At 38.8% G+C, this 26841-nt stretch overlaps 2 protein-coding genes across 3 annotated transcripts in view; one reads left to right on the forward strand and one right to left on the reverse strand.

Moving 5' to 3' along the window:
- Nucleotides 1–11121: 11121 nt before the first annotated feature.
- Nucleotides 11122–26841, reverse strand: part of LOC148035467 (F-box/kelch-repeat protein At5g15710-like) — a 148178-nt gene continuing 132458 nt past the window's right edge. The window contains exon 2 of one of the 2 annotated variants that reach the window (XM_087677419.1): nucleotides 11122–11850. In XM_087677419.1, the coding sequence (XP_087533545.1) occupies nucleotides 11690–11850 (161 nt within the window). In that variant the 3' untranslated portion in view covers nucleotides 11122–11689. The remainder of the gene's footprint in view (nucleotides 11851–26841) is intronic. The other variant, XM_087677422.1, reaches the window with a different exon arrangement.
- Nucleotides 18155–18835, forward strand: LOC148035468 (uncharacterized). Its single transcript, XM_087678786.1, has one exon. The coding sequence runs from the start codon at nucleotides 18170–18172 to the stop codon at nucleotides 18833–18835; it is 666 nt and encodes a 221-aa protein (XP_087534912.1). The 5' UTR covers nucleotides 18155–18169.

The raw sequence follows: 26841 nt of genomic DNA on the forward strand, positions 1-26841 counted from the left end.
TCCTATATCTCAAGGATCAGGGCAGGAGTAATAAGCGAGTGTGTCGTACTCCAAATGGATCCCAAATCACAACAACACAATCTTCGGATATCGAACACTAGTAAACGTAGCCAAGGAAGACTAGATTTGATGTAGATGGTAGTATAAGAGAGAGAGAGACTAAGGAGAAGAGAGAGACTAACGACATGCTAATGAGATGATGGCAACAAGTGGAGGAAGAAAAAAAATGCATGGCGACAACTGAAGCTTGCAAACGCAACAATATACTAACGTGACAGACTATACGATAACTGGATGATGAACAATAGTAGTTGTCTGGCTGAAAACAACAACAAACTGATGATAGAGGACTAAAAACATGCACCACATGAGTGAAGGGTGCAATGGATAGCTTGGACTACGAAATGAGATTAGGGCTGAATGAAGCAAAGCATACCTATTCATAGAAAATTTGGGTTCTCTTAAGTGGAGTTGTGCTTATGTGATAGACACTCTATAGGAATGCGTTTCTTTTTAAATAAATAAGATTTTTTTCTTAATTAAGCATGTTTTGGAGCTATTAAAGTGAAGCTAATGCATTTTTAGCTCAACTCCTCCCACTACCACAAAAATCCAAGTTACAACCGCGATAAACAATGCAACTAGCAATATAGCATAAACTACACAAGCTATAGAGATTCAAGCAAGAGAAAGCAAGACGATTTGTGAAAGCTCCAATAGTCACCATGTGTGACTTGCCTTCCCTTATTTTATTGTCATGCAAAGAATTAAGAATAAATTGAAGTAACGAAGAGCCACCACTTGCAGTATATAAATGTACAAGTGTTAAGTATAAGTGAATGCAACCAACTAGACATAAACTGTCTTTAACTCCCAATATAGTACTGAGTGCCATGTGATATCATGGTCTCTGTACCAATTGAGAAAAAAAAACTGATTAGAATTGTTGTCAAATAACATCATAATCAATTGATCATTAAGAGTATTGATGATCTATAAGTCCAATAAACTCTTATTTACTAGACAACCATGATAATTACTCACATTCATAAAAGATTCATTCGCTAAAAAATCAAAAGATATATCTCTAATTTCAATAGTATTTACTAACCCTTCGAGCTCATGTTTACTTTTTTTTAAAAGTGGAAAGTATTTGTCCACATACAATTGTCTAATTAGGTGACACAAAGCAATGACTCTTCGAATGATCTTCATTGCGTGTACCCTTGTCTTTACCTTCCTTTTCTTTCATGCCTTCAAAGGTGAATAATAAGAAGCTATATTAGAGGGCTTCTTCTACTTAAAGCTACAAGTTACTTGATCGAATCCATAGTTATTTTCATACCACCTATGTTTCAAGCTTCAAAAATAGCCCCATCCACCATGTATGTATACACCTTGCGTAACATGGTCTCAATCTATCTGACGCACTTAACATTATCTACTGCTATAGATGAACATATACTATCCATTTGACCAACCATGAATCGATATTTATCTCATGATACTCTTTCTTCTTCTATTTGAAAGAACCAAACTTCAACGAACTAGACAGACTACACAACTAGAGATACTTTAGATTTAGGGCGATGGAATACTATTCATAAAACTCAAGGTCCTATCATACACATCATTGTGTGTTTACCACTTTGGCCTATAGACCTATGGATCAATATAATTTGAATGGTGTGTGACGGCCCCCTTAGAGACCCTTTTATAGATAGGCTAAATGATTACGTGTAAAGTCATTGTGTTAATTAAGAATTAAAAGTGCACCAAAGAAGTCTTAGTAATGTCTAGTTGATCATATAAACAACAACTCCATCACACACATATACTCCGACCTTAACTTAGTTCAACATCTTCACTTTAATCCCTCAAAATTCTATAATTTCACACATTATTTTTTTATTTATCGATATATATTATTTAAAATTTATAATAAAATCTTTTTTATTACATTTTAATTTTGTTTCAATATATAATTATTAATATTTTCATAATTTTATTTATTATCACTAATTATGATCAAAAATGTCATTTCAACTACTAACACATTTCTCTCAATAATTTTTTTATTTAAAGGTGAGATTTCATGCTGAGATGCATTTCATCATGTTTTAACTCTATTTTAAATTAGTTTTCATAAACAATTCTTAATTTTCTTAATATCCACTAGTTAGCCTTAAAATACAGTTTTCTATCTATTTTACACAATTTCTTTATAATTTGATTCATAGAATTCAACAACTAAACTCCATTTTAGTGATTTAAAACCCAAAGATCAAAAGAACAATGCTTTTAACAATAATTTTATTCAAACTATCCATTTAACCTTTTTCTAATTAAAAACAAAAAATATTTGATTCACTCAAAAAAAATACTTTACTATATTTGACATTATTGATACTTGCTTCTCCTCTTCCTTTAGACTCAATAATCTTGAAACTTCTTAATCTAATTTGTTCTTCCCTAATATCTACTAATTTGTCCTTAATCTTATTATAAATCTCTCTCTACACTATGAAATAGTCTTGAAAAACAAGATGAGATGAAAGAGAAAAGAATAAATACTCATTTGTTCCTCATAGATGAAAAAATTTCTCATATAGTACATCAAATCATCAACATCCTCCATCCATATGGTAGCCTCCATTCTTTTGTGTGTTTTCTCCCCCTCTTGCTCAACCCCTTCACAAGACATTCCCGCTCAACTCCTTAATTATCCCTCTTTTCAAATTTAACAAGTTTCACACTTGAACATTTTTTTCTCATCCTTCTACATCTCCGAGCTGTCTCTGACTTCTCCCACAGTTATTTGATCCAAATTCTATGCATACATACTAAATTTTACCCACATTTTCTTTCACCTCTAAAATGTCTATTACTTTCACTAAAAATCTCTATTTGTATTTGCCTTCTAGTACTTACTACTTATTTGCTCCCTAAAAAATTTCGTCTTAAATATCTCAACTCTCGACACTTCTAACTCTATCTTAATATTATCAAATATAACATTGCAATCTGCCTTTTTAATTAAATTTGATAAAAAATATTGCATAATACATCATCAAAACCATCCAAGTTACATGAAAATAGTGAAAAAATAGCTCAAAATAAGGGCTTATCATTGTGTGCTTATGTTATGGGATACAAGCTTTTGGAATGTTATCGTGACCTAGTTTGTTGCTAAACCACAAGCTCAATGGTGTATACATTTGACTCTATGATTGGGATGTGAGTCTGATATCCATTTCTCATATGGTATTTGCCGTTAGGTACGGCTTCTATCATGTCTGTGTGGAGGTTAAATCTTAGGAAGATATTTTCCCAAGCGAGAGAAGGGTATGAAATCCATTTGGAAGAAGATGCATAGAGAATCCAATGCAAAAATAAGGACTAATTTTCCACTATAAATAGGTGTTTAACACCATTTTGTTGTTCGATAATTAGGGTTCTCAAGGATTACTATCTCTCTCACTCACACACACACACAGAGCTAAGATGAATGCAACCAATGAGATGGAAGCCTCTTTTTGCAAGTACACAATAAGCTCAATATATTGATGTAATAGATATTAATAATACTACAATGGTTAGGGTCTCATTATATAGACGTAAGGTTTTCCCCAAATCTTCGACACTTATTAAATGCTGACATATAAAATATCTTTACACCTTTGAGATACATACTTATACACCTAAGGTGTGTGAGCATGTATGATACTACCAAACCCCCCTTTAAGTCATGGGTGGCTAAACCTGTAACAAGAAATGCACAAAGAAATGAAAATGGAAAGACCTTAGACTCAAGAGCAAGTGTGTAGTCCCGTACAATGATTCTGCAAAAGAAGATACATAAGCGAGAGAGATGCGACATAAGGATTACATGGTCTATTGCAAACCTCAAGGATCCAAGTAAGACATGATTCAAAGGTGCATATACATGGCTTATAAGCTAATCAAAAACCAAAGTGGCTCGGAGGCACGAAGCATACAACTAGAGGTCAAATATATGGATATGGCTTTTCGAAACCAAACCCGGTGATCATGCATAAAGTGGTTATAAATCCCCCTAAAATAGAACTCATCATAGGATCATAAAAGGAAAGTACAAACCTTTTTGGATAAAAATTTGAGCAAACTATCCCACAGGATAAATGTGTTTCAAAAGATATTAGCGTATGTATTAACATGGTCATTGTATAATTCCAAAATGCAAACAAATGAGGAGAGAGATGAAGAAACCAAGAGCACACACACAAATCAATGGAGACTTGAGCACAGAGAGAGAGAGAGGGCTGAAATCATCATCTTATTTTTTCTTCTTGCACATAAAAGAACTAAGTCTACAATATGGTAAAAGACTATGAAAGTACGATAACATATGTACACACGGTCATCACTAAGTATACATCCACTAAAGAACGAAGAGGCGACATAATGAATGTACCATAACCAAGGATGAACTATGTGGATGCACTCTAGCTGTAGAAACACTGGTGTATACTCATGTCGATTACCTAAAATGTTAGTGAATAATATCTCGCTGCATCACTAAGACACATAGTGAATGCCAACTAATGTAGAGCTCGATATCTTAACACTCCCTCTCAAGCTCAACATGAGTTGTGAATACTAAGCACTATATTGAAGCTTTTCAACTTCCAAGGCCTTGGTGAAAATATCAACAACTTAATCCTTTATGCTGACATAAACCAAGTCACCTATTACCTACTAGAACCCGCTTCTGAATGACATGGTAATGAACCTCTATGTGTTTGGTCCATGTATAATACACTGTGTTCTTGGCCAATTGAATACTACTAACGGTATCACAGTAGACTATAGTATTCTTGTCCACCTGCATACCCAAATCACTAAGTAGCTTGCATAGCCAAGCTATCTCACATGCTACAATTATAGCATCTCTATACTAAACAAGGCAATTACCGACTATTTCTTGTTGCTCCAAGTAGTAGCAACACTGTGAAAGAAAAATATAAAATTACTGGTAAATCTCATCGTAAATACTACCAATCCAATCTGCATATGTATAACCATGCAAATTCAAGGTTACACTTGGACCATATAATAAGGCATAATCCAATGTGAACTTGATATATTGCAATATATGCTATACTATATCCAAATGTGACTTTCATGAAAGCTGCATAAACTGACTCTCCAAACCAATTGTGTAATTTAGGTTTGGCCTAGTGATTGTCAAATAGATTAATCTATCCACAATATTTCAATACATAGTGACGTCCTCAATCAAGTCACCCTCATGTGTATTAAACTTAACATCAACATCCAAAGGCATAGAAATAAGCTTGCAATCAACTATACCATACTAATTTAACATATCCAACACATATTGTCTTTGTGACAAACATATAGATTCCCAAGTCTCCATTCTTTATATCCAAAAAATAGCATAGCTTTTCTAAATCCTTCATCTCAAATTTAGTCTTAATAAGACACTTGATATAGTTAATCTATATCTCACAATCACCCATAATGATCAAATTATCCATATATATAGTAATGACCATAATACATGCATCACTCTCACATACATTACACTGATCAATCTATCCTCTACAAAATCCATTACTTACAAGGTATTCTATAATCCTATCATGCCATACGTTAGGTGATTGCTTCAATCCATACAAGGCCTTACACATTTTGCATACATAATCTTCACAACTCTAATCAATATAACCAAGTGGTTGCTCCATATAAACTTGCTCTTGCAACTCTTCTTGTAAGAATGTATTCTTAATATCTATATTATACATGATCATACAAACCTTTTGATATAACCACTACTATGATAGCCCTTGCAGTTGCCATTTTAGCCACTAGAGCAAAAGTCTTCTCATAATTAATACCATAAGTTTGCACATATCCTTTGGCAACCAAAAATACCTTATAATGCTCAATAGATCCATTTGACTTATGGTTGACCTTGTAAACACATTTACAATCAATAGCTTTTTTGTCTTCAAGTAACAACACCAATTCCCATGTGTCATTCTCATTAAGTGCAACCGTTTTTTCATCCATAACACAATCCCAATACCCATTATCCACTACATCCTCAAAACAAGTGGATTCCACATCTTACACAACCTTAGTCGTATATACCTACTAGTGATGAGTTACAAAGTTATCATATATCAATTGTTGCGTTGGCTTTCTTAATCTACTTGACCTATGTGGACCCAGATCACTACTAAGTACTTTAGCATCCTATTGTGCCTTCCACACACCAAGTGTTTTAATAAACAAAACTCTAAACTCCTCGTCTAAGCTTTGCTTCTTAGAGCCATCTAAATCAACATGAACATGATTGAAATTTGATGATACATCTATCATAATAGGTGAGTCCCCAACTTTCTGCTCACTTTTATCATCATTGTTTGTATTGGTAGATGCATAATTGCCTTGCTACTCTTCTGTATTTTTTATATCAGGTTTCTTTTTTAAACAGTTTTAATAAATATGGCCTTTCTGACTACAATACTAACACTCCTTGCTATCACGAAAATTCTATTGTATATTAGAATCTACAACTTTGCCTCTTTGACTCCTTTCTTGAGACTATCATCCTCTATTCTGTTGTGTATAATAACTTTGACCATGACCACGACCTTGGCTCTGCTAGAACCTCTATCTCTACTACAAAATCTAAGATATCATCCCTCATATTCATAGACGACGTGAATCTCTTATATTGAAAATGCTCTAAATCTTATGACATTTTTTTAAAGTTCAAGATAAAATCCCATAGTGAAATTAAGTAATTTGAGGTGAGATTTAGTTGCTCGTGCAAAAAGATTTAAATTCTACTCACAAAATTTATGAAATTTTAACTAAAACATTTGAATTTCCAATCCCATGTGAATAGCCCCTTTACTAAAGTCTAAAACCTTAATAACTCAAGGTTTAAAACGGTGTCTTACTAAGCCTTGAATGGTCGACCAAAGGGATAACAAAAGTACATTAGTCATCATGGCGTGTGAGGTGACACACACTAGATTCAATATGCAATATGTTTTGGCTAAAGATTAGGAGTTCAAAGGGTAATGTGCTATAGGTTTCAACTAAAGACCAAGAGTTTGACTAGGTGTATAAGGATTTGGAGCAAAGGGATAGAAGAGGTGTGCCCACTAAAGAGATTTGGGGCACATGGATAAATAGAAGAATTTACTACGATAGTATCATCTCGTTCTTTTACTTTCTATTCTTCTTCAACATTTCTTCATATACAACAAAATTGGTAGAGCTAATGGCTATGCAAGCACTGGCAATGGCTAGGACAACCCCTCCTCTCCCTTAAGCTTATTATTCTTCAATTTCTTTTTTATCAAAAAGTAAGTGAAAATGGCAAAGCGACAAGACTAGCGTTGGTATCAACTAGTTGAGTTGATAATGACCGCAAATATCTTTCTAATCTGATACCGTTGTTGGATTCAATACCATGAGGAGAGAGAGAGAGAGAGAGAGAGAGAGAGAGAGAGAGAGAGAAGACTCTTACTAAGTACACAACAAAGCTAAATAGATTGATGTGATAGATGTTAATAATACAATGGTTAAGGCCTCATTATATAGGTTTAGGTTTTTCTCTTAAACCTTTAACCCTTACTAAATATTGGGAAGTGTAAAAGGTGGCTATACCTTTGACAAAACACACACACACCTAAGGTGTCTTCACACACAAGCTTATATAATGCCAATAAAGAATTATCCATTTGGTTATTAGAAGGAATAGTGCCCCTAAAACAATTAACATCTATGAATTTTGGAAGGAATTAACTTTTGGAGCTATTGATAGCTCCCCAATAACATGTGTACCGAAGGTTAAATTGTTGTACTCCAAATTGGAAGCCCTTCCGTGAGATTAAACATATAACAAAACACATGCCAAGGTTTGGGGTCAATAAATGCTATCATGCAAGTGGAAATGTTTATGTTACTCTTATGTTTTATCATGTAAATTGTTTGTTATGTTGATTTACTATCATGAGTTGTATTTTCAAGTTTATGATTCTAATACACTCTGGGTCCACTAAAGACAAATTTCATAATTCCATTGCTAAGAAATTGCCTTCTCTAAGGGGGTGAAACTAATAATCTGAAGAACAAACACATGTTATTGGTTGTAATCTCACAATGACGATGACTAGGATGAGAAATAAAATCCATAGAGAGAAGGGAATCATGGTGTGATAATACATAAGTTGATCAACAAGAAAATGGGGGACAATAAACCACAATGGCATTGGGTATGGACATCATCGCTAAGCATATCTATATCTACTTCTCAATGGATAGCCTCTAAATGTGCCAAATACACGTCGCTTCGTTCTAACAATCCAATTATGAGCTAGGTGCCAATTTTTGCATACGCAAGAAAAAAACAAGTAACAAACTTTGGACAATCAACTATTTCACACTCCGGTATACTCACAATACTCTGGCAATCATTCACCCCTTCAAGGTATGGCAAGACATGCTCTGAGTAGTCATGGAGTGTTTAGAAACAACTCTATTGGTTTTTAACCTCATATGCAAAGTTTGCAAGAGAATATGTTTACCCACCTAGAATGCGAAGGCATATATAATAAGATTGGCATGCAATCAAGGATGCAAAATGAAATGTTACATGCATGGAAACATGGGAGACCTTGTACTACAATCTTGTATGCAAAAGTCCCCCATATAACAACATGTTGCAGGCTCTCTCTCTCTCTCTCTCTCTCTCTCTCTCTCTCTCTCTCTCTCTCTCTCATGAAGTTTTAATTAATGCATAGAAATATTTACATCATTCCTTCAAGCCAACCAAGCCCAGTCCGCAACAAATACTTATGAAGCCAAAAGACTATGAAAACATCCTTTTACATGGAACAAAACAAGATCATAGAGAGAGGTACAACACGAGCAAAGAAAATAGAATCATATGCATGGAGAAGTCACTTCTCCAATTATGAGGTCATTTGAAATCATGGAAGAAATCTTCCATGAAAGCAAGCTTCGCAAAAGATCCACACGAGTCCATGGCGAGGTAGTCTCATTATCCTTGTCTATTTCTGTTCATGCAATGGCACATTTGGTAGACTCGTAGTGCTTTTATCTTTGATTCGGTCTCAGAGTATCTATGGTATCCCAAATTCATCTACTTTTAACTCCATCCTTGCATCATCAAGTATAGCTTTTAGCTAAATTTCTTAAATTTTGTGTCCTAAGACCCAAGAATGAATAGACAATCTCTTACTTGTCCGAGGCACCCTCTGGCGACGAGGCAAGAAATAAACAGATGAATATTGGTCTTATCACAAACAATAAATAATGTACATTTGTTGCAAGGTATATTGCAAGCCTACAACACATTGCTAAAGGGTAGACCCCCAACCAGAAGCCTCCAAATCAAAACTTTTTCTTGATAGGGAAGCTTTTGACTTCCGTAAATGAAACAAGTGATCGCACCACTTAGCTACATTGTCACAAATAAACAGAACTTTATCAACTTTCTTTATAAACCATCTCTAGCCCCTACCCTTTTCTGGTAGATCCGATTAGTTGACCACTTCAAAAAGTCCTACCCTTTCACAAAGGCCTAATCCAACCACAATAATAAGGGTTGACAAGTAAGAGTGTTTCTAAAGCCAGTCCTCCAAGGTCAACCAAATCATTATGTACCCTCTAATATATTTAGAAGTACTAGCGAATGCTGCAGAAAGAATAAACTCTCGCCTGCCCGAAATGATAGTATCCTGAATAGCCTTCAAGCCCGACCTCATAATCCTATTAAATATGTCCCTTTGCACTTCTTAGATCATTCAAGCAATCTAGATGTAGCCAAAACCTCTACTTGCAAGGAATTTGCTTCCTTTCTAAGATCAAGAGGGTGGCAAATGGTAAGGTAAAGAGACTCTTACCGTGATACAATCAAGTAGAATAAAAAGAAAATACTTTGAAGTTTTGCATGGGTGAGTGAAATTCATAATATTCCACCACAAGGGTTGGAAAGTAGTGTAGCCATGTGAGATGTCGATATCCTCTTTAAAAGAGCCCGGCAACATCTATCCAAGGGTGATGCTGAACACACAAATATTACAAAATGGAAAACCACAAGGCCGTCAGATTCCCTTGCTTATTCCAAGCATAAAGCATATAGGCTACAGTACTCCTTGGAACAACTTTTGCGTCCGTGGAAGCAACAAGAAGAAATAAGAAAACAGGCTGATCATAATTGTTTGAGCCACTTTAAAGTGCACATGCGAAGGCCAACCTTGGGATTTCTAATATATAAAGTTACGATGAATGCATGAAGACATCTAGTCAAGCAATGCACGAGGATCCACATCCAACCCTATGGGATAACCCAAGTGATGAGTTCTCTCGCCTCAAAGAACCACATCCCCTTGCCATCGCAAATTATTCAAATCACTCTCTATGCAATTGATCAACGTAGATTTTTGCGCATTGATATGCAAGCCCGAAGCAAAACAAATAGGCTCCATATTGTTGTCGCCCTTTCCAAATTAGATATGCCGGCCTTGAGGAACATAAATGAATCATCGGCAACAAATTACCCCCACAGTTTCTCTCCACTGGGAAGAGTTAACCCAATGATCTCACCATTAATAGCCAACTTATCTAGCAAAGAGAGCATCGAGTGTGTCATCAAAGTAAATAATAGGGCACTAAGGGGGCATTGCTAATTAAGGAAGTGAGAAAGGGCAATCTCCTTAATCACTCCCCCATTGAGCGCAATTTGGGTCACTAAGTCAGTGCTGATTATATCTATAAGAGGTGTTATTGTAGGCCCAAATCCCATGGCAGACATTAATTGTTCAAGAAAGAACCAGCTGACATGATCAAAAGCCTTTTCAATATCCAACTGAATCATAACAGTCTGCTAACCTAAGGCTTTGGCATAATCTATCCGCAATTGAACATTCAGAATATTGTGCATGATATTACGTCTCTTAATGAAACCATATTGTCACTGGTGAATCAATTGCAAGAAAGCTTTTGGCAAACTATTAGAGATGATCTTAGGGAAGATTTTATACAATCATCTCATAACAAAAATGGGTCTCCATTGTTTTGAATTTTGTGGTAAGGGAATCTTCGGTAACAGACAAAAGCACTGCAATCTTCCAATTTGAAGGCATACAACCGGATCTCCAAACTTTTTGACCAAGTTGGGCCAATGGGTTCTTAAGCTAGTCAACATATGCTAAGAACAGTTCATTAGCCAAGCCATCTCAATGAAGGCTTTTCCCACAAGGCAGATAGGACAGCACATCTTCAACCTCCTTAGTAATATCTGCCTCCACAAGATCTACCTATTCAGGTTTCACCGGGTCAAACCATGCCTAAGACATAATTGTGGGCAACATGAACTGCACTAGCGAGAATTTCTTCTGGACCCAACAAAGATTTATAGTAATGAAGGAACATCCACATTAAAGAGTGAGACTCCATGATCACAAGATCATGCGTACCCCAACAAGTGCACCATATTCTCTCATGCATATTCTTCACAAGGATGAGCATAAAACTGATGAGTCTGACAGTTCCAAACAAGCCAACAATTTATATTTTGCATATTGCTCATCTTGGAGAGTGGACTATGGCTTTCAACCATTCTGAATAAATGGTCAATTCATCAAATGAGTCCCCAGCTTGCTGCAAGGTGATGGATTGTTCCAACAAGGATTGCAAATGCTCTAATTCTGCTTTGACTACACGTTTGCTGAACCCCATAAGCTCTAACATGCATTATTCCGAAAGATTGCCCATGCTTCCATATCCTCAAATAAGACCTGTCTGCCAAATGAAGCCATCAATTGTTGCATGTATCCTGAGAGCTGATCATTCTCTCTCTCTCTCTCTCTCTCTCTCTCTCTCTCTCTCTCTCTCACACACACACATCATTATTACTCTGGATCACTCCTCTCGATGTAACCATTCCCTCTCCTTGTGGACCATCTACCCGTACCATTTGGAGAGGTTTCTGCCCAGTCAATGGACGTGTCATCTTGCGACCCTCAGCTGCTGCCATACTGTCCAACCTACCACCTAGCTGTTGGGTGCTGCCACCCTATCATAGAGGACATCGCCGACTCCTGCTGGAGTCATGTTCCCACTGCCACCCTGCTGTCCAGCAATGTTACCAACTACCCGGACTGCTGCTGCCTGCATTTTCACCTGCCAAAGCTGCAGACTGCAGTGCATCACTGAAATGGACTGTTAGCTGAGATCATCATCACCTCCCTCATCTGATGATCCTGGAGATGCTTTGCAGCCAGAAAACCTTGTGTATTGGTGTCAGTCATCATTGACATCCTACTCACTAGAAGACTGCACTTCACTCCCTCCATTGCTGCCCACATCATTCCTTCTACTACTGCTTGGGGTCTTCACCAACAACCTATGCTCAAAGAACTGCATTTTGCTGCCTCCAATCCTTCCACCAATGCTGCTACCCATCTTACTTCGGCTCTTCTCGGCTCCACTGCTAGGGATGGGGAGGCTTGAGGTCATTTTATCACCGTTGTATTTCATTAGTCATACTCCTTTTGGTCTACATGTTTATGAGTTCAATTACTCTACTAGGATTTGCCGTATCCACACCATTGTCTCCACTGCAAACCTACATGGTATCAAAGCAAAGGTGCTCTTGAGCTACTGTTCTCATTCTCTGTGAAGAACAAAGGGCCTTGCAAGGAGACCACTGAAATCTCATGTCCCTACTCTATATTGATATTTGGGAGAGAAATCTATCCTTTGCTTCCATCCAACACTCCCATCAACGTTCGCAACACCAATGTTATGGCTTCCTCCCCTTAGGTTGCATCACTGGTGTTATGGCTTCCTCCCCTCAGGTTGCAGCACTAAACACTAGGCACACCTATTACAGCAAGCACAATCACTAACCTCAATATTAACCAACATGGAGACAAAGCTAGTGGTTTCTCTCTAAAGTTCAAGCTTCAGTCGTCTTCAGCTAGCACCTTGGCTATTATTATCCCTTCAAGTTTCCAGCTATATGGTATAGGTGCTTCTTTCATTCTTCGGCAAGCACTAATCTACATCACCAACACCATTACCACATACTTGTTCTTTATGGGGGATCTTATTGTCCATCTCTTGCCTGAAACAGAAGGGGAGTACTCTCCCTGGATCTTTTTTGGGCCTAAGATGGGAGTTCAGTTATTAAAATTAAAGGCATGCATTAATACAAATTTATCATCCACTAAAGCTTAATTTTACTCCATTGAAACAGCCCAAAAAAGATTTATTTATAAAATGCGTTTATTCTATTTAGTAGTACAAACCTGCCCAAAAATCCCATACGTAAGAACACGTCATGGGCATCCAACCCCCCTCTCACTCTCACTCATTAACATCTTATTGTGAAGGCCATAATCACTATCTTGCCGACCCGAGGATTCTATTTCACTCACTCCACTACTGCCCATGCTAGTCCTGCTGCTTTGAGGACTTCATTTTGCTCCCTCCACTCCATACGTGCTTCCACCCATCTCCACATTCAAGAGTGAAGTCATCTTTGACTGTAGGCTCTCCTCAAACCCCATCGTAGGGACACAAAGGCCAGAGGTCATTGTATCACTATCATGTTTCATTCATCATTTATCTTTCAGTCTCTTATCTTTTTGAGTTCATTCACTGCAAGTATTAATCGTACACACACTATTATCTCCATGTAAATCCTATTGTTTCTTTGCAGTCAGTTTTAAGGTTTGTAGGGTATGATCAAGGTATCATTGAAGTTCATGCAGTGGTGGATGCCTTTAGTAGGAAGATCTCTATCTTGCATAGAGGAAAAGTTCATTTTTTGGAGACAGTTCTAAGGTGAGCCAGTTCCTTCTAAGTGTTTGCCAAGAGAACTTCCACCAGCAAGGCCTAAGGATTGTGTCATTATCTAGAGCCTGATAGTATTTCACTAAGTAGGATACCATGCAGAGTTAGAGCAGCCCAACAGCAAAGATTTGTGAGGTAGCTTATAGATTCATCCTACCTAAGTATCGGACAACTATTGGCACTTTTAGACCTGAAAATTGCTTCGTGTGGTATGGATGCTAAGTGGCTGGAGGATGGTGACTTGCCGCATACTCCTAATGTTAACTGTGGGCCAGATGTGCATGATAAACATGGCATTAGTAACAATGCAAGATAAGAAGAGGACATTGGAAAGTTGATTTCCCAAGGTTAGGTACAACACTTTCACTAGTTGAAAGTTTGGGGCAGCAAGACATTAATTCTGCTGCAAACATGAACACTAGAGAGAGAGTGTGAGAGTGAAGACAGAGCTCGACACACAATGCAATTCCCAAGTGCATGCAAGTACAAAGTACAACCCTTAGACCTTAGGGTTGAGTGCATGCGTTCACAACCAAAATGTGTAAAGTATGGTAAGCGACCGAACTATGTCATAAACACACAAAATAGGGAATAATGTGACTAGGGGAAAAAACCACTCGTACGGAGAGTAAAAAGTGCCCCAATGTCCTACTGCGTATCACCGACACTACTCTATGAGCATAGGCATGAGTGAAACCCAACAAACCCCCCTGGAGTGAAAAGTGGTCAGCATACAAGGATCATTCACCAAAGGAGATCAAATTTAAAGCATTGCGAAATGCTTCAAATTTGTCGTAAGGAAGAGCTTTGGTGAAGATGTCATAGACAAGGCTAATATCCCTTGCATGTAACCTCTGTTTGACAAAGTGATAGTGGATCTCTATGTGTTTCTTGTGTGCATGAAACAATATGTTCCGTGCCGCTACATTGGCACTCTGACTGTCAGTAAACAAAGGAGTAGGTTCCGTGGTGACAGAGACATCAAGATCAACCAACAAACATCTCAGCCATACACATTCAACTGTAGTAGTGAAAGCTGCCTTGTATTCAACTTCACAAGACAATGTGGCAATAGTGGATTGTCTCTTGCTAAGCCAAGAAATGCAAGATGAGCAAAGAAAGAAACAAGTTCCACTTGTAGAGTACCGTGAATAAAAATCACCAGCCCAATCTAATTCATTGTAAGCATGTAATTGCAGCGGTCCCCCCTTGGCATAAAGCAATCCAAGAGTCCTAGTACCCTACAACAAGTAACGAAGAATACGTTTCACAGCTTGCCAATGTGGCATGCGCGGACTGTGCATATATCCGGTCAAGGCTGAAACTGCAAACAGAATATCTGGCCTTGTGTTGCAAATATAAATGAGTCATCCAATTGTTGGAGCATATGTATGAATGTCAAAGAGATCACTGTCATCATGCAAAGACAACTTGAGTCCAGTCTCCATCATCGGTGTGCTAATTGGCTTGCAATCCTAGAACCCAAATCTCTCAAGGAGTTTACCAATATATCTCAACTGTGACAATCCAATGCCTCTAGCATCATGAATAAATTGAATGCCCAAATAGTAAAGCGAACAGCCCCAAATCTTACATTTCAAAAGTTTGCTACAATTTTGTCTTGAATGCTGAAATCTGATCAGCATGTGTCGCTGTGAACAAAAGGTCATCCACATAAAGACAAATGACCAACAAGGATCCCCCCTCTTTGCATATGTAAAGAGTAGAATCTGATGGACTATTAATGAGCCCTTGGCTGAATAAAAAGGCATCAATTTTTCCATACCAAGCTCATGGAACTTGCCTCAAACCATACAAAGCCTTTTTCAGCTTGCATACCAAGTGTTCAAATCCTTCAACTGCAAAACCCATTGGCTACTGAACATACACTTCTTCTTGAAGTTCCCCATGTAAAAATGCAGTTTTAATATTAAAGTAGTGCACAATCTAACCATAATGGACAGCCAAAGCAACCATACACCTAATGGTAGTTATACAAGATGTAGGAGCAAATGTCTCCTCATTATCAATGCCCTTCTTTTGCACATAGCCTTTTGCCACAAGCTTGGATTTGTACTTATCAATGGATCCATCCACTTTTCTTTTCAACTTATAGACCCATTTAGTACCAATGGCTTTCTTTTCAACAAGCAATACTACTAGACCTCATGTTCGATTCTTCATGATAGAATCAAACTCAACTTGCATTGTTGCCATCCAATGCACACTCTATTGTGCATCCTCCTCCTCATCATCAAGTGTGTGTACTGCCATATAAACTCCATTGTATTAGCATGATCATACAAACATGTTGGTCTTCTATTGCGACCAACAAGAGGAGCATCCAAATGGCTGTGTTTTAAAGCCTCCAAGTACTATCTAGGCATTTGTCTAGCCTCTTGATTATGTACATGCTCCTGATGAACCTCAAGTTCAACATCTTGCTGAATATTCAAATCAGCCATAGGCTGAATTTCTGCATTGTTTAATGGAGCAGTTGGCTGAACATTTGTTCATTTAATGAAGCTCCAATTGTATCACCAAAAGAAATAGGCAGCAGCCTTCAAACACATCATTTGCAACCTGATATGTGTCAAAACCAGTGAGAGATAATTCTAATTATTCATCAAAAATCACATCCCTATTGACAAAGATTTTCTTGGAAAGAGGATGGTGTACCACACTGGTACACACCCATCTGACAACTCACTCTCACTCCATCACTGTTAGACACTCTTCAACTCTAAGTTATCGAACTCCTTGATTACTGTGCCTGCTCTCAGCTCTCTTTCTCTATCTACTTCCGCTTTGCCTCTGCACACATGAACACTTTACTCTAATACGGAACCTTAGACTTCCAAAGCTGGATGAATCTTTCCTGCCACTTCTTTTTGCTATCCCGAGTATGCCATACTTTATTAGCCTTTTCTATGACCCATCTCTTGGCCTCCACCATTTGATGATAAATCTGGTTAGCTGACCTTTTTTCAAAATCATCAAGAATCACAAACTTCCAATCACGCCATGGAGAGGACTGTTGTAATACTGGCAAAGGGGAAAACCTCAAAAGCCTATCATGTATAGACGACCAAATGTCATGATAACCGCGAGGTACCCGGAAGTACTGACGAATATGCCAAAAAGAATAAAGACGAGCCTGTCCAGGAATGACACCATCAAGGACTATTTGCAACCCCAAACGAGCCATGCGATTAAACTTATCTCTGTGCAAATCTTTATTAGGCCAATCCAACAACCTGGAAGTAGACAGCACTTCTCCTAGCAACAAATTCTCCTCCTCATGAGAATCAAGAGGGTGCCAAAGTGCAAAATGTAACATCGCCTGCCAAGAGGCAATCAAATGAGAAAGGAGAAAAGACTGAGAGACCTTTACAAGTCTTGTGAAATTAGACACATGCCACCAAGAAGAATGAATAACCATGCTGCCACAAGAGATTCCAGTCTTTACACACAGAAAAAGGTTATCACCTAATTTAGAAGGTAAGAAAGCTTTTTCTACAGGATTTATAGGGCTAATAGCAAAAGGTTCCATATATTTTAGAAAGTTTCAAGACTTGCAAAGGAAGGAATGGCAACATGTTGGTAATGTTCAAAAGATCTTGAAGGAAAGTGGTGTGATTGAAGATGATGAAGGGATTTTAGGAGTTTTTGAAGAAGTTTCTTTGTTGATACTATTGGAGAGCTTGCAATCATAGTTGATTCAAATCTAGAGGAAGGTAATGAAGTTGTTAAAGTATGTTCAAGGGACATGTACAAAGTGATTGAAGGCTTCAAAGAAGACATGTGTTCCAAACCAAGTGAAGCACCAGAAAGTGCATGTGGAGACCAAGCACAAAACTGTCGCTAAAAAGGTAAAACCTATTGCTCAACCTCTACCTTCTAATAGCAGAGAGAAAATGAATCAGGCCTCTCAACAACCACACCTATCCCTCCCCCCCCCCCCCCCCCCCCCCAACATAGCCTACGGGACTTACCCACACACAGGTATGCACGGTTGGCCCTTGAGTCCTCCAGGCAGCTTGCCAGAGGGGGTGATACTTCATGTTGCTATGCACAAATGTCGGCCTGGTTTGAGCTGCATGGCTTTAGCATGGACAAGTTACCCCCCTTCTAGTACTCCCTTGATGCACCATCTCTTGATCTGAGCCGGTTAGAGATTCGCAAGATCATCAGAATGGATCTTACCCAGTTGAATATCAGGCGGACATGGTTAATTCCAGGGCAGGAGCTAGGGACAAAGATGGCTCTCTACCGCGAGCATTTCCTTCATACTACAGATGATGGATTTATTGCTCGCCCGAGATACATGGATACCCACCTTTCACATGGGATCAGATGTACTATTGGCCAGTTGCACACCTCCTCACATCAGCTAGAGATTGAGACTAGCAGATATAGATCCATCCCATCAAAGGAGTGCATATGCCAAATATGTGAATTAGAGCTAGATACAAAGGAGCATTATATCTGCCGCTGCGCAGAGTATTATGAGGTCCGTGGTCGTTTCCACTGTCTTTTTAGAGACGGATTTGGACCACTATCCAGAATCATGAATTTTACCGATCAGCGATGCCTTGGCCTCTTTCTTCTTGAGATACGACGGCTTCGTGACATGCGCCTCAGGAGTACAACCGCTCCAGGACACCGAGACCCTCCACAGAGGCAGCTCACAGACTTCTTTGCAAAGGAGACTCAGAAGACTTCAATACAGTTAAAGCCACAGTCCACACGAGAGCCTCTCTCACTGCCACAGTCCACACACAAACAAGGAGTATTGATTGATCGAGCCGTTCAGCTTAGCCGATCCAGACGTCCTAGGCCTCGACACAAACATCGACGACACCTTGATAGGCGGATACAGGGGATTATTGCTCGGGCTACAGCTAGGCCCTCCATATCCACATGAGATTGTACCATTTGGAGCTCATTGTTACTAGATAGAGCTCTATGTTTTACACATTGCCATAGTTAATTTCCTTTCTTATTTTGCTTTGTGATACATATTTTGTCTAGAAAGTTGTACCATCATACACATGATTGTAACTCATGGTCTCATAGGTTATTTTGGCCTTTTGTAGACGTTAATATATCATTTCATTTCTCCCCCCAAACTACCAAATCTCTCTCTCTCTCTCTCATGCATGCATACACATACACAAGAATAAAGAGCCCCTTTGTCCATCCACCCTACACTTCGCTTTATTGTATGATGTATTACGTATACACTACCATTTGTCTTCTAGTAGTGCATTGCGCATGTTGTGCATGAGGTTTTACCTTGCTGCCCTCATATATTCATCCTATTAACTTAAGTAACATTCTTATTTTAACTCTAAACATGTGTTCTAATATCTATAATCCAAAATAACCAAGTTTTTTTTTTTCATACTAATATCATACCGTACCTTATAAAAATCATAAGGTAACAATTAGAACCGCATTTTATCGTACCGTACCATATCGTACCTTTCATACCTGACAACCCTGAGTAGTACATTGATGGCCAATGCCTTTTTACTTCAAAATTTTATTCAGCAAAGAAGACATGTATCCCCCCCTTAGTCCGAATAGAGAATCATAATCCAACAGAAAGATTAATTTTTCACAAGTGCAATAAAAGCAAAAAATGTATCATACACCTCTGAATTTTTTACCAATAAATAGACCCAACAAAACGAGTAAAGTCATCAATGAAGGTGACAAAATAATAACATCCACCCAATGACTTTATCTACATAGGTCCATCTACATTCGAATGCACAATCTGCAACCTGGCTATTGCCTTAAAAACAACATCATGAGGAAAAGAGAGCCGATGCATTTTTCCCAAAATGCATCCCTCACAGATATACTCAAAAGATTTGTCCAAGAGAGGTAAACCATCTAACATCTGAGTACAATACATAAGCATCAAACTGCCATAGTTAACATGCCCAATGCGAGCATGCCATAACTCTGCCTGTGACATAGTAGGAGTAATAGTATATGCCAAATAGACTGACTGCTTGTTGCCTTGAAAACAACATCACGAGAAAAAGAAAACCGATGCATTTTTCCCAAAATGCATCCCTTACACAAATATGCTCAAGAGGTCTCTCCAAGAGAGCTAAACCATCTAACATCTGAGTACGTTGCATAAGCATCAAACTACCATAGTTAACATGCCCCATGCGAGTATACCATAGCTTTGCCTATGACATAGCAAGACTAATAGTAGATGCCAAATAGACTGACTCATCAATCGAATAAGCATCTAACTCATAGAGTCCATGACATAATGTGCCAGTACCGAAGTCAAGAATTTCTTATCCCTAACCATGCATTTATCATCATCAAATGTGACTTGTATTCCACACTTTGCTAAAGAAAAAATGGGCAACAAATTCTTCTTTATCCCTAGCCAATATAATGCATCCTACAAATGGAGAGTGGAGCCACCAATGGCTTTTTAAGACAATCTTTCCAACACCTCTAACAAGATAAGATGCATTGTTGATACATTGCACAGATTTGCAAACAAGAGCTGTAACAACAGAGGTAAACAAATCCCTACGGCCCTACGGGATGTAATGTGCTTAAAAGCAACACTGTCAAAGAACCAAATACTAGCATCCTCTATAGAGCTGAATACTCTATCTGCCCAAGAAGAATCATAACTGCAAGTGTAAAAACAAACATCCCAGACTCCTCCTTGGTAATGCGTTTCTTGCATTCTGTGATGTAGTGACCTAGCTTTTTACAATAATGGCACTTGCCCTTCTTGGCTTGTATGCCCCCTTGCTTCTTGTTGCTCTGTGAAGAGCATAAACTTCTAGAACTCTACGGAGCATTTGTAGACTGGCTGCCCTTGCCCTTCTATCTCACCATAAAAGCTTGTTCAGAGGCTACAACATCCACCCCACTATTCTTCCTTGTTTGCTCTTCTTCTAATAGCAAACTAACCAACTGAAGAAAGATAAGTGGCTACGGAGAAATTCTCATAATGAGAATCAAGGTTGTGTAAAAGGCAAAATAAGAGGGTAGCAAGGAATTCAAAGTAGTAGAGATCATATGTGTATCAAAATAATACTCATCTACATTCATCAACTACTCACACAAGTCTTGAATTTTGTCAAGATGATCTTGCATGGCATCACCTTCATCCATCTTCACATCTTTACTCGTAAAGAAGTAGCAAACCGTATATGCGGGATTGTGAACCACTAAACTGCCAAGGCAATCAATGACAATGCTTGGGCATCCTAAGTGTCCCAAGCCTTCTATGCAAATTGTTCTTTGGGGAAGTGGCTGAGCTAGAGCTAGCCTTTAACCATATCCTCCTTGGGGAGTTGCAAGAGCCACAACCCCAAGAAAGACTTCTTCACCACTAACATACTCCCAAAGATTTTTAGCAATGAGCACATTCTTCATCATGAAGGACCGTAGAGTATAGTTATTGCCATCCAATCTATCCTCTTTAGATACATAGGTAAATGCATCACTCTGTCCTTGATTGGCCATGATAAATGTCCTTGTTTCAAAAAGCACGAGAGCAAGAACCAAAGCTGGAAGAACCTGGAAATCTGCAAATTTTCAAAAATTACAGCTTACACCAAGTTGTAATTAGCAAAACTATGTCATACATGATCACAATTGTCCAATATGCTGAAATTCCCACAGATTTCAGCAAATAGCACGCTGTCTAATGCACAAACAGTGCTCAGCAACACAAAAAATGCAAAAGCCCCAAAATTGAGCTGTCCAAAGTGGACAAATTCAGTCAATTTCAGACTGAATCAATGTCTACTAAACATCCAAAAGCCCTAAATTTTCTGACCCGAATTGCAAGAAATTTCTGCAATGTGTGCCTAAAAGCACTTCCCAGAGCAGAAAATGCACCTTTCTGGCAAAAGGCTTCTTGCTGTAGCTTTGATCTCCAAATAAAATAATAAATTTTACCTGTTACCTCCGAAACCCAAGCCAAAGTCGAGCCGAGTGAAGGCCCGAACTGATCAGACTGGTGGCAACAGCCTGGTGGACCTAGCGGAGCTCGAGCAGCGGCTGGAGGAGCTCAAGCAGTGCTGCAGGCAGAGCTCAAGCGTCGACAGCTGGTGGCACAGGCAGAACTGGCGCTAGTGGCTCTGGCCGGGCCTGCCGTGGGTCGCACAAGGAAACGAGTTGGTGCAGACGGAAGCCTCTACAGGCAGTGACGCTGCAGGATGGTGAGGCTAGAGTAGGGCACAAGCGGCGCAGCTGTCAAGTAATGGCAGTGGTACAGGAGGGCGAGCCTACAGTCGAGGGCTGGACGAGGTAGTGACAGAACTGGACAAGGCAAGAGGCTGAGCTAGACTGAGCAAGCTTGTAGCTTTGATACCAAATGTACGAAATGGAGATGGCAGCTCTCAGCTAGAAACACAGTGAATAGTAGAGAGAGAGAATGAGAGTGAAGATTGAGCTCGACACACGACGCAATTTCCAAGTGTATAAGAGCAACTAACAAGTACAACCTTTAGACCTTAGGGTTGAGTAAGTGCCTTAAGGTGTGTTCACACCTGAAAGGTGTAAAGTACAGTAAGTGACCGAACTGTGTAAAATAAACACGCAAAATAGAGAACAATGTGACTGGGAGAAAAACTCTCATATGGAGAGTAAAAAGTGCCCCAATGTCCTACTGCAGATCACCGACACTCCTTTGTGAGCATAGGCATAAGTGAAACCCAACACAAGGGAGATACCAGTCTTGATAAAAAAATTTGCAACATTAACACACAGAAATCTACACTTGCGGCTAGAACTTTTGCAGGCATTATGATCCTTGGTCAGATATTGCAAAATTTTTCGTAGACACAAAGAATAAAAGAATTTTTTTATACTTAGGGTACGGTACACTTACTGTTAGGGTGGGTTCACATGTGTGAAGTAATATATACACGGGAGAGGGCGTAAAGGGCCTTTACACAAAACAACCTCCCACTTAAAGGTCCTAAGAAAACCTTTAATCAACTTGCAATGCTCATGTGGAGCCTTTGGTAGACTTTTAGTGAGAATATCTGCAGGGTTATCCTATGATTTGATCTTAGTCAGGGTGACTAGACCATCATCCAGAACCTCTCTGATAAAATGATACCGAACATCCATATGTTTAGTATGTGCATGAAACATGGCATTCTTAGCAAGGCATACAGCGCTCTGGCGATCACATCTAAGTACAGGTGTTTTGGTGGGCAGCCCAAAATCCTTGACCAAACGACCAAGCCAAACTACTTCTTTTGAAGCCTCAGTGGCTAAAATATATTCAGCTTCAGTGGTAGAGAGTGCTACTATTTTTTGTAATCTAGTGCACCAAGAAAACGCCCCACTCGTCAAGGTAAAGATATACCCGATAGTAGATTTGCGAGTATCAAAGTCACCTGTCACGTCTGCATCACAATACCCCTCCAGATCCAACGTACCCCTGTCATAGCAAATACATTTTCTCTGTGTGCCCTTAAGGTATCGTTAGATACATTTCACTGCTTCCCAATGTGCTTTGCCAAGATTTGACATGAACCTGCTTACAACTCCTACTTCATAAGCAATGTCAGGTCTAGTAGCAACCATAGCATACATGAGTGAACCGCAAGTTGAAGCATAAGGCACACCCTTCATGGTACTGGTTGCCTTGTCATATTTTGGGCAATCTACTTTGCTAAGCTTAAGATAGGGTGGAAAAGGTACACCAAGAGGCTTAGCATCAAACATAGAATAACGATCAAATACTTTGTTGATGTACTTTTCTTGTGAGATAGATAAGAGTTGTTGCTCTCTATCTCGTGTGACACACATGCCCAAAATATGATCAGTTGCACCCAAATCCTTCATAGAAAGGGCTGAATTCAGCTGCCTTTTCAATGCATTAATCTGGCTTTTATGCTTACCAACATAAGCATATCATCCACATAAAGCACAAGTATAACAAGGCTTCCATCATCAGCCTTCTTAGTATACAAGCAGTGATCTGCACTACTCCTTTTAAAACCATGTGAGAGCATGAAGGCATCAAACTTTTTATACCATTATCTAGGGGCCTGTTTCAAACCATACAAGCTTCTCTTAAGCTTACATACCAAATGCTCCTTTCCATGTAAAAAACAGTCTTCGGGTTGTTTCATATACAGCTCTTCTTCCAAATCACCATGCAGAAATGCAGTTCTAACTTCCATTTGATCAAGTTCAAGATCCATAGATGCTACAATGGCAAATAACACTCAAACAGTGGTCATTTTGACAACAGGAGAAAACACTTCCCGAGAATCAATGCCCTCATTTTGTCTATAGCCCTTAGCCACAAGTCTAGCTTTGTATTTGGGTTTTCCATCCACACATTTGATTTTATAGACCCATTTGTTAGGAATGGCTTTTCTATCCTTGGGCAATGTAACCGAATCCCAAGTATCATTCTGATACAATGACTTCATTTCTTCATTCATAGCTAGCTCCCACTTTTTCTTTAACTCACATGATAAGGCCTCTTTAATAAGTAAGAGGCTCACCTTCATCTACGAGCAAAATGCGGTCCAAAGAAGGATCAAATCTTTCTATAGGTCTTTTGACACGTGTAGACCTTCTTACCCAATGATCTGTGTTATCAGGTAGTGGATCCACATCCAAGGGAATGTCAATGACCTCATTGTTTGGCTGCTGAACTGCATGTACAGGTTGCTGCAATACAATTTCAGGCTGCTGCAATTCATTTTCAGCATGCTGATTTTGGTGCTCAAGCTGATGTTCAATCTCCCCTTGCTGCCCATTTTCATTTGGCTCAAAAATGATACGCAAATTGTCATAATCAGCATCAAAAGGAGCTGAATTTTCAGTGGTTGATGGCTGCTCAAGTAACTGATCATGTTGAAATTTAACTTTCTTTTTGTCTGAGTCATTAAATGTGACATTTTTCAGTAGCTTTGATTCATTGAATATCACATCCTGGCTACGTAGCACCCTTTTTACGCTTGGAACCCAAACTCCATAGCCCATTTCACCTTCATCTCCATAACCATGAAGATGCCTCTATGAGATTTCATGTCAAGTTTGGTTCTGCTATCAACAGGTACATGTACATAGCATTCGCAACCAAAAACTCTTAAGTGGTCATATGAAGCAAGTTTGCCAGACCAAACCTCTACAGGGATGCCACTTTCAAGTGAACGATGTGGAGAACGGTTGCAAATATGCACTGCAGTTTTAAGTGCCTCTTCCCAAAAGGATTGCGAGAGATTAGCTATGGACAGCATGCACCGAATCTTCTCACATAACGTGCGATTTATTCACTCACCAACACCATTAGAAGACGGATTGTAAGGAGCTGTAAGCTTTCGCTTAATCCCATTGTCATCACAAAACTTATTGAATTCTTTAGATACATACTCTTCCCCATTATTTGTTCTTATGCATCTTAACTTTAGGCCTTTTTGAGTATTAACCAATGCATAAAACCTTTTAAAAGCATCCAATGCCTCACTTTTTTGCTTAAGCAAGTAGACCCATAGCTTCCTAGAATGGTCATCAATAAAAGACACAAAATAACAGAAACCACTATGAGTTCTTATTGGCATGGTGCAAACATCAGAATGGACTAAATCCAGAATGCATGCCTTCCTAGAGGCTCCATGAGAGTAGGGACTCTTTACATGTTTACCAAAGACACAATCATCACAAAATCAAGCTTTGAGCTTTTCACATCAACTCTTCCAAGTGAAGAGAGTGTCTGCAAACCCTTTTGGCTCATATGTCAAAGACGCTCGTGCCATAACTCCATGTGTGACTGTACTCCAACAACTCCAACAAACTTTCCAGGAAGTGCCTTGCAGTAGAGATAATACAGAGTCCCCTTTTTACCACCTCTAGTGACTAGCATAGATCCTTTCTGTATTTTCCACATACCACCACCAATAGTAGTGAAGTAACCTTTGCTATCTAGCTGCCCAATAGAAATCAAGCTCTTCTTAATACCACGAACATACCTAACATCATGAAGTATCAATTCCTGACCATTTTCCAGAGCCAGGTGTATGGTGCCCATTCCTTCAATATCACATGCATGATTGTTACCAATATAGACTTTTCCAAGATTACCTTATGCATAAGTAGAAAAACACTCCAGAGATAAAATTACATGAAAAGAAGCACCGTTGTCAATAATCCATGATTGTGACAAACCATCATGAGTTGACAATGAGCATCTATCACATCTATTTTAGTGATATACATGTCCTCCACTGTCATAGCAAGCGGATCTAAAAATGCAACCAGCAAATCAACATCTTCTATTTCCTCAATAACAACACTAGATACCACATGTACTTTTTCTATCTCTTTAGGAGTAGAGCTGTCATCCTTGCCATTCTTCTTGCCTTTTGTATTAGCCTGCTTCTTACATTCTTGTTCCCTTTTAAAGTAGCTGCAATCGGGCTTTTTATGCCCTTTGCGACCACATTGATAACAAGTTACATCTTGTTGTTTTTCCTTGCTTTTGCTGCGATTTTTGTTTTTATTTGCAGCATTATACCTTTTTTCAGGTCTTCCTCTTACATTGTAGGTTGATCCACTGTTTTTCCCACTTACCTTGCGTCTAATCTCTTCATTCAGAATAGAACCACACACACCATCAAATGTCAAGTTGGGGTTATTGCTCAATGGCACAACCAATGCTTCCCATGAATCGGGCAAGGTCATGAGCAAGAAAATAGCCCTCAATTTAAGATCAAAAGCTGGCAAACTTGCATCCTGTAACTGACTCAAAATACCAGTGAAAGCATTCAAATGCTTTGAGGTAGGTTTGGACTCATCAAGCTTCAAGTTGACCAACTTCCGTATAAGATGTACTTGATTGACAGGAGTTGTATTCTCATAAGTAGCCTTAAGCTTTTCCCAAACTACATAGGCAGTATCAAG

This window comes from Lygodium microphyllum, chromosome 5, assembly GCF_053477565.2.
Source record: "Lygodium microphyllum isolate KBCC chromosome 5, Lygodium_microphyllum_v1.1.10, whole genome shotgun sequence".
NCBI classification, from domain to species: domain Eukaryota; kingdom Viridiplantae; phylum Streptophyta; class Polypodiopsida; order Schizaeales; family Lygodiaceae; genus Lygodium; species Lygodium microphyllum.

What these genes read in the sequence shown, in the direction of transcription:
- LOC148035468 (XM_087678786.1), top strand. Translation starts at nt 18,170, where the DNA reads ATGGCTCTCTACCGCGAGCATTTCCTTCATACTACAGATGATGGATTT.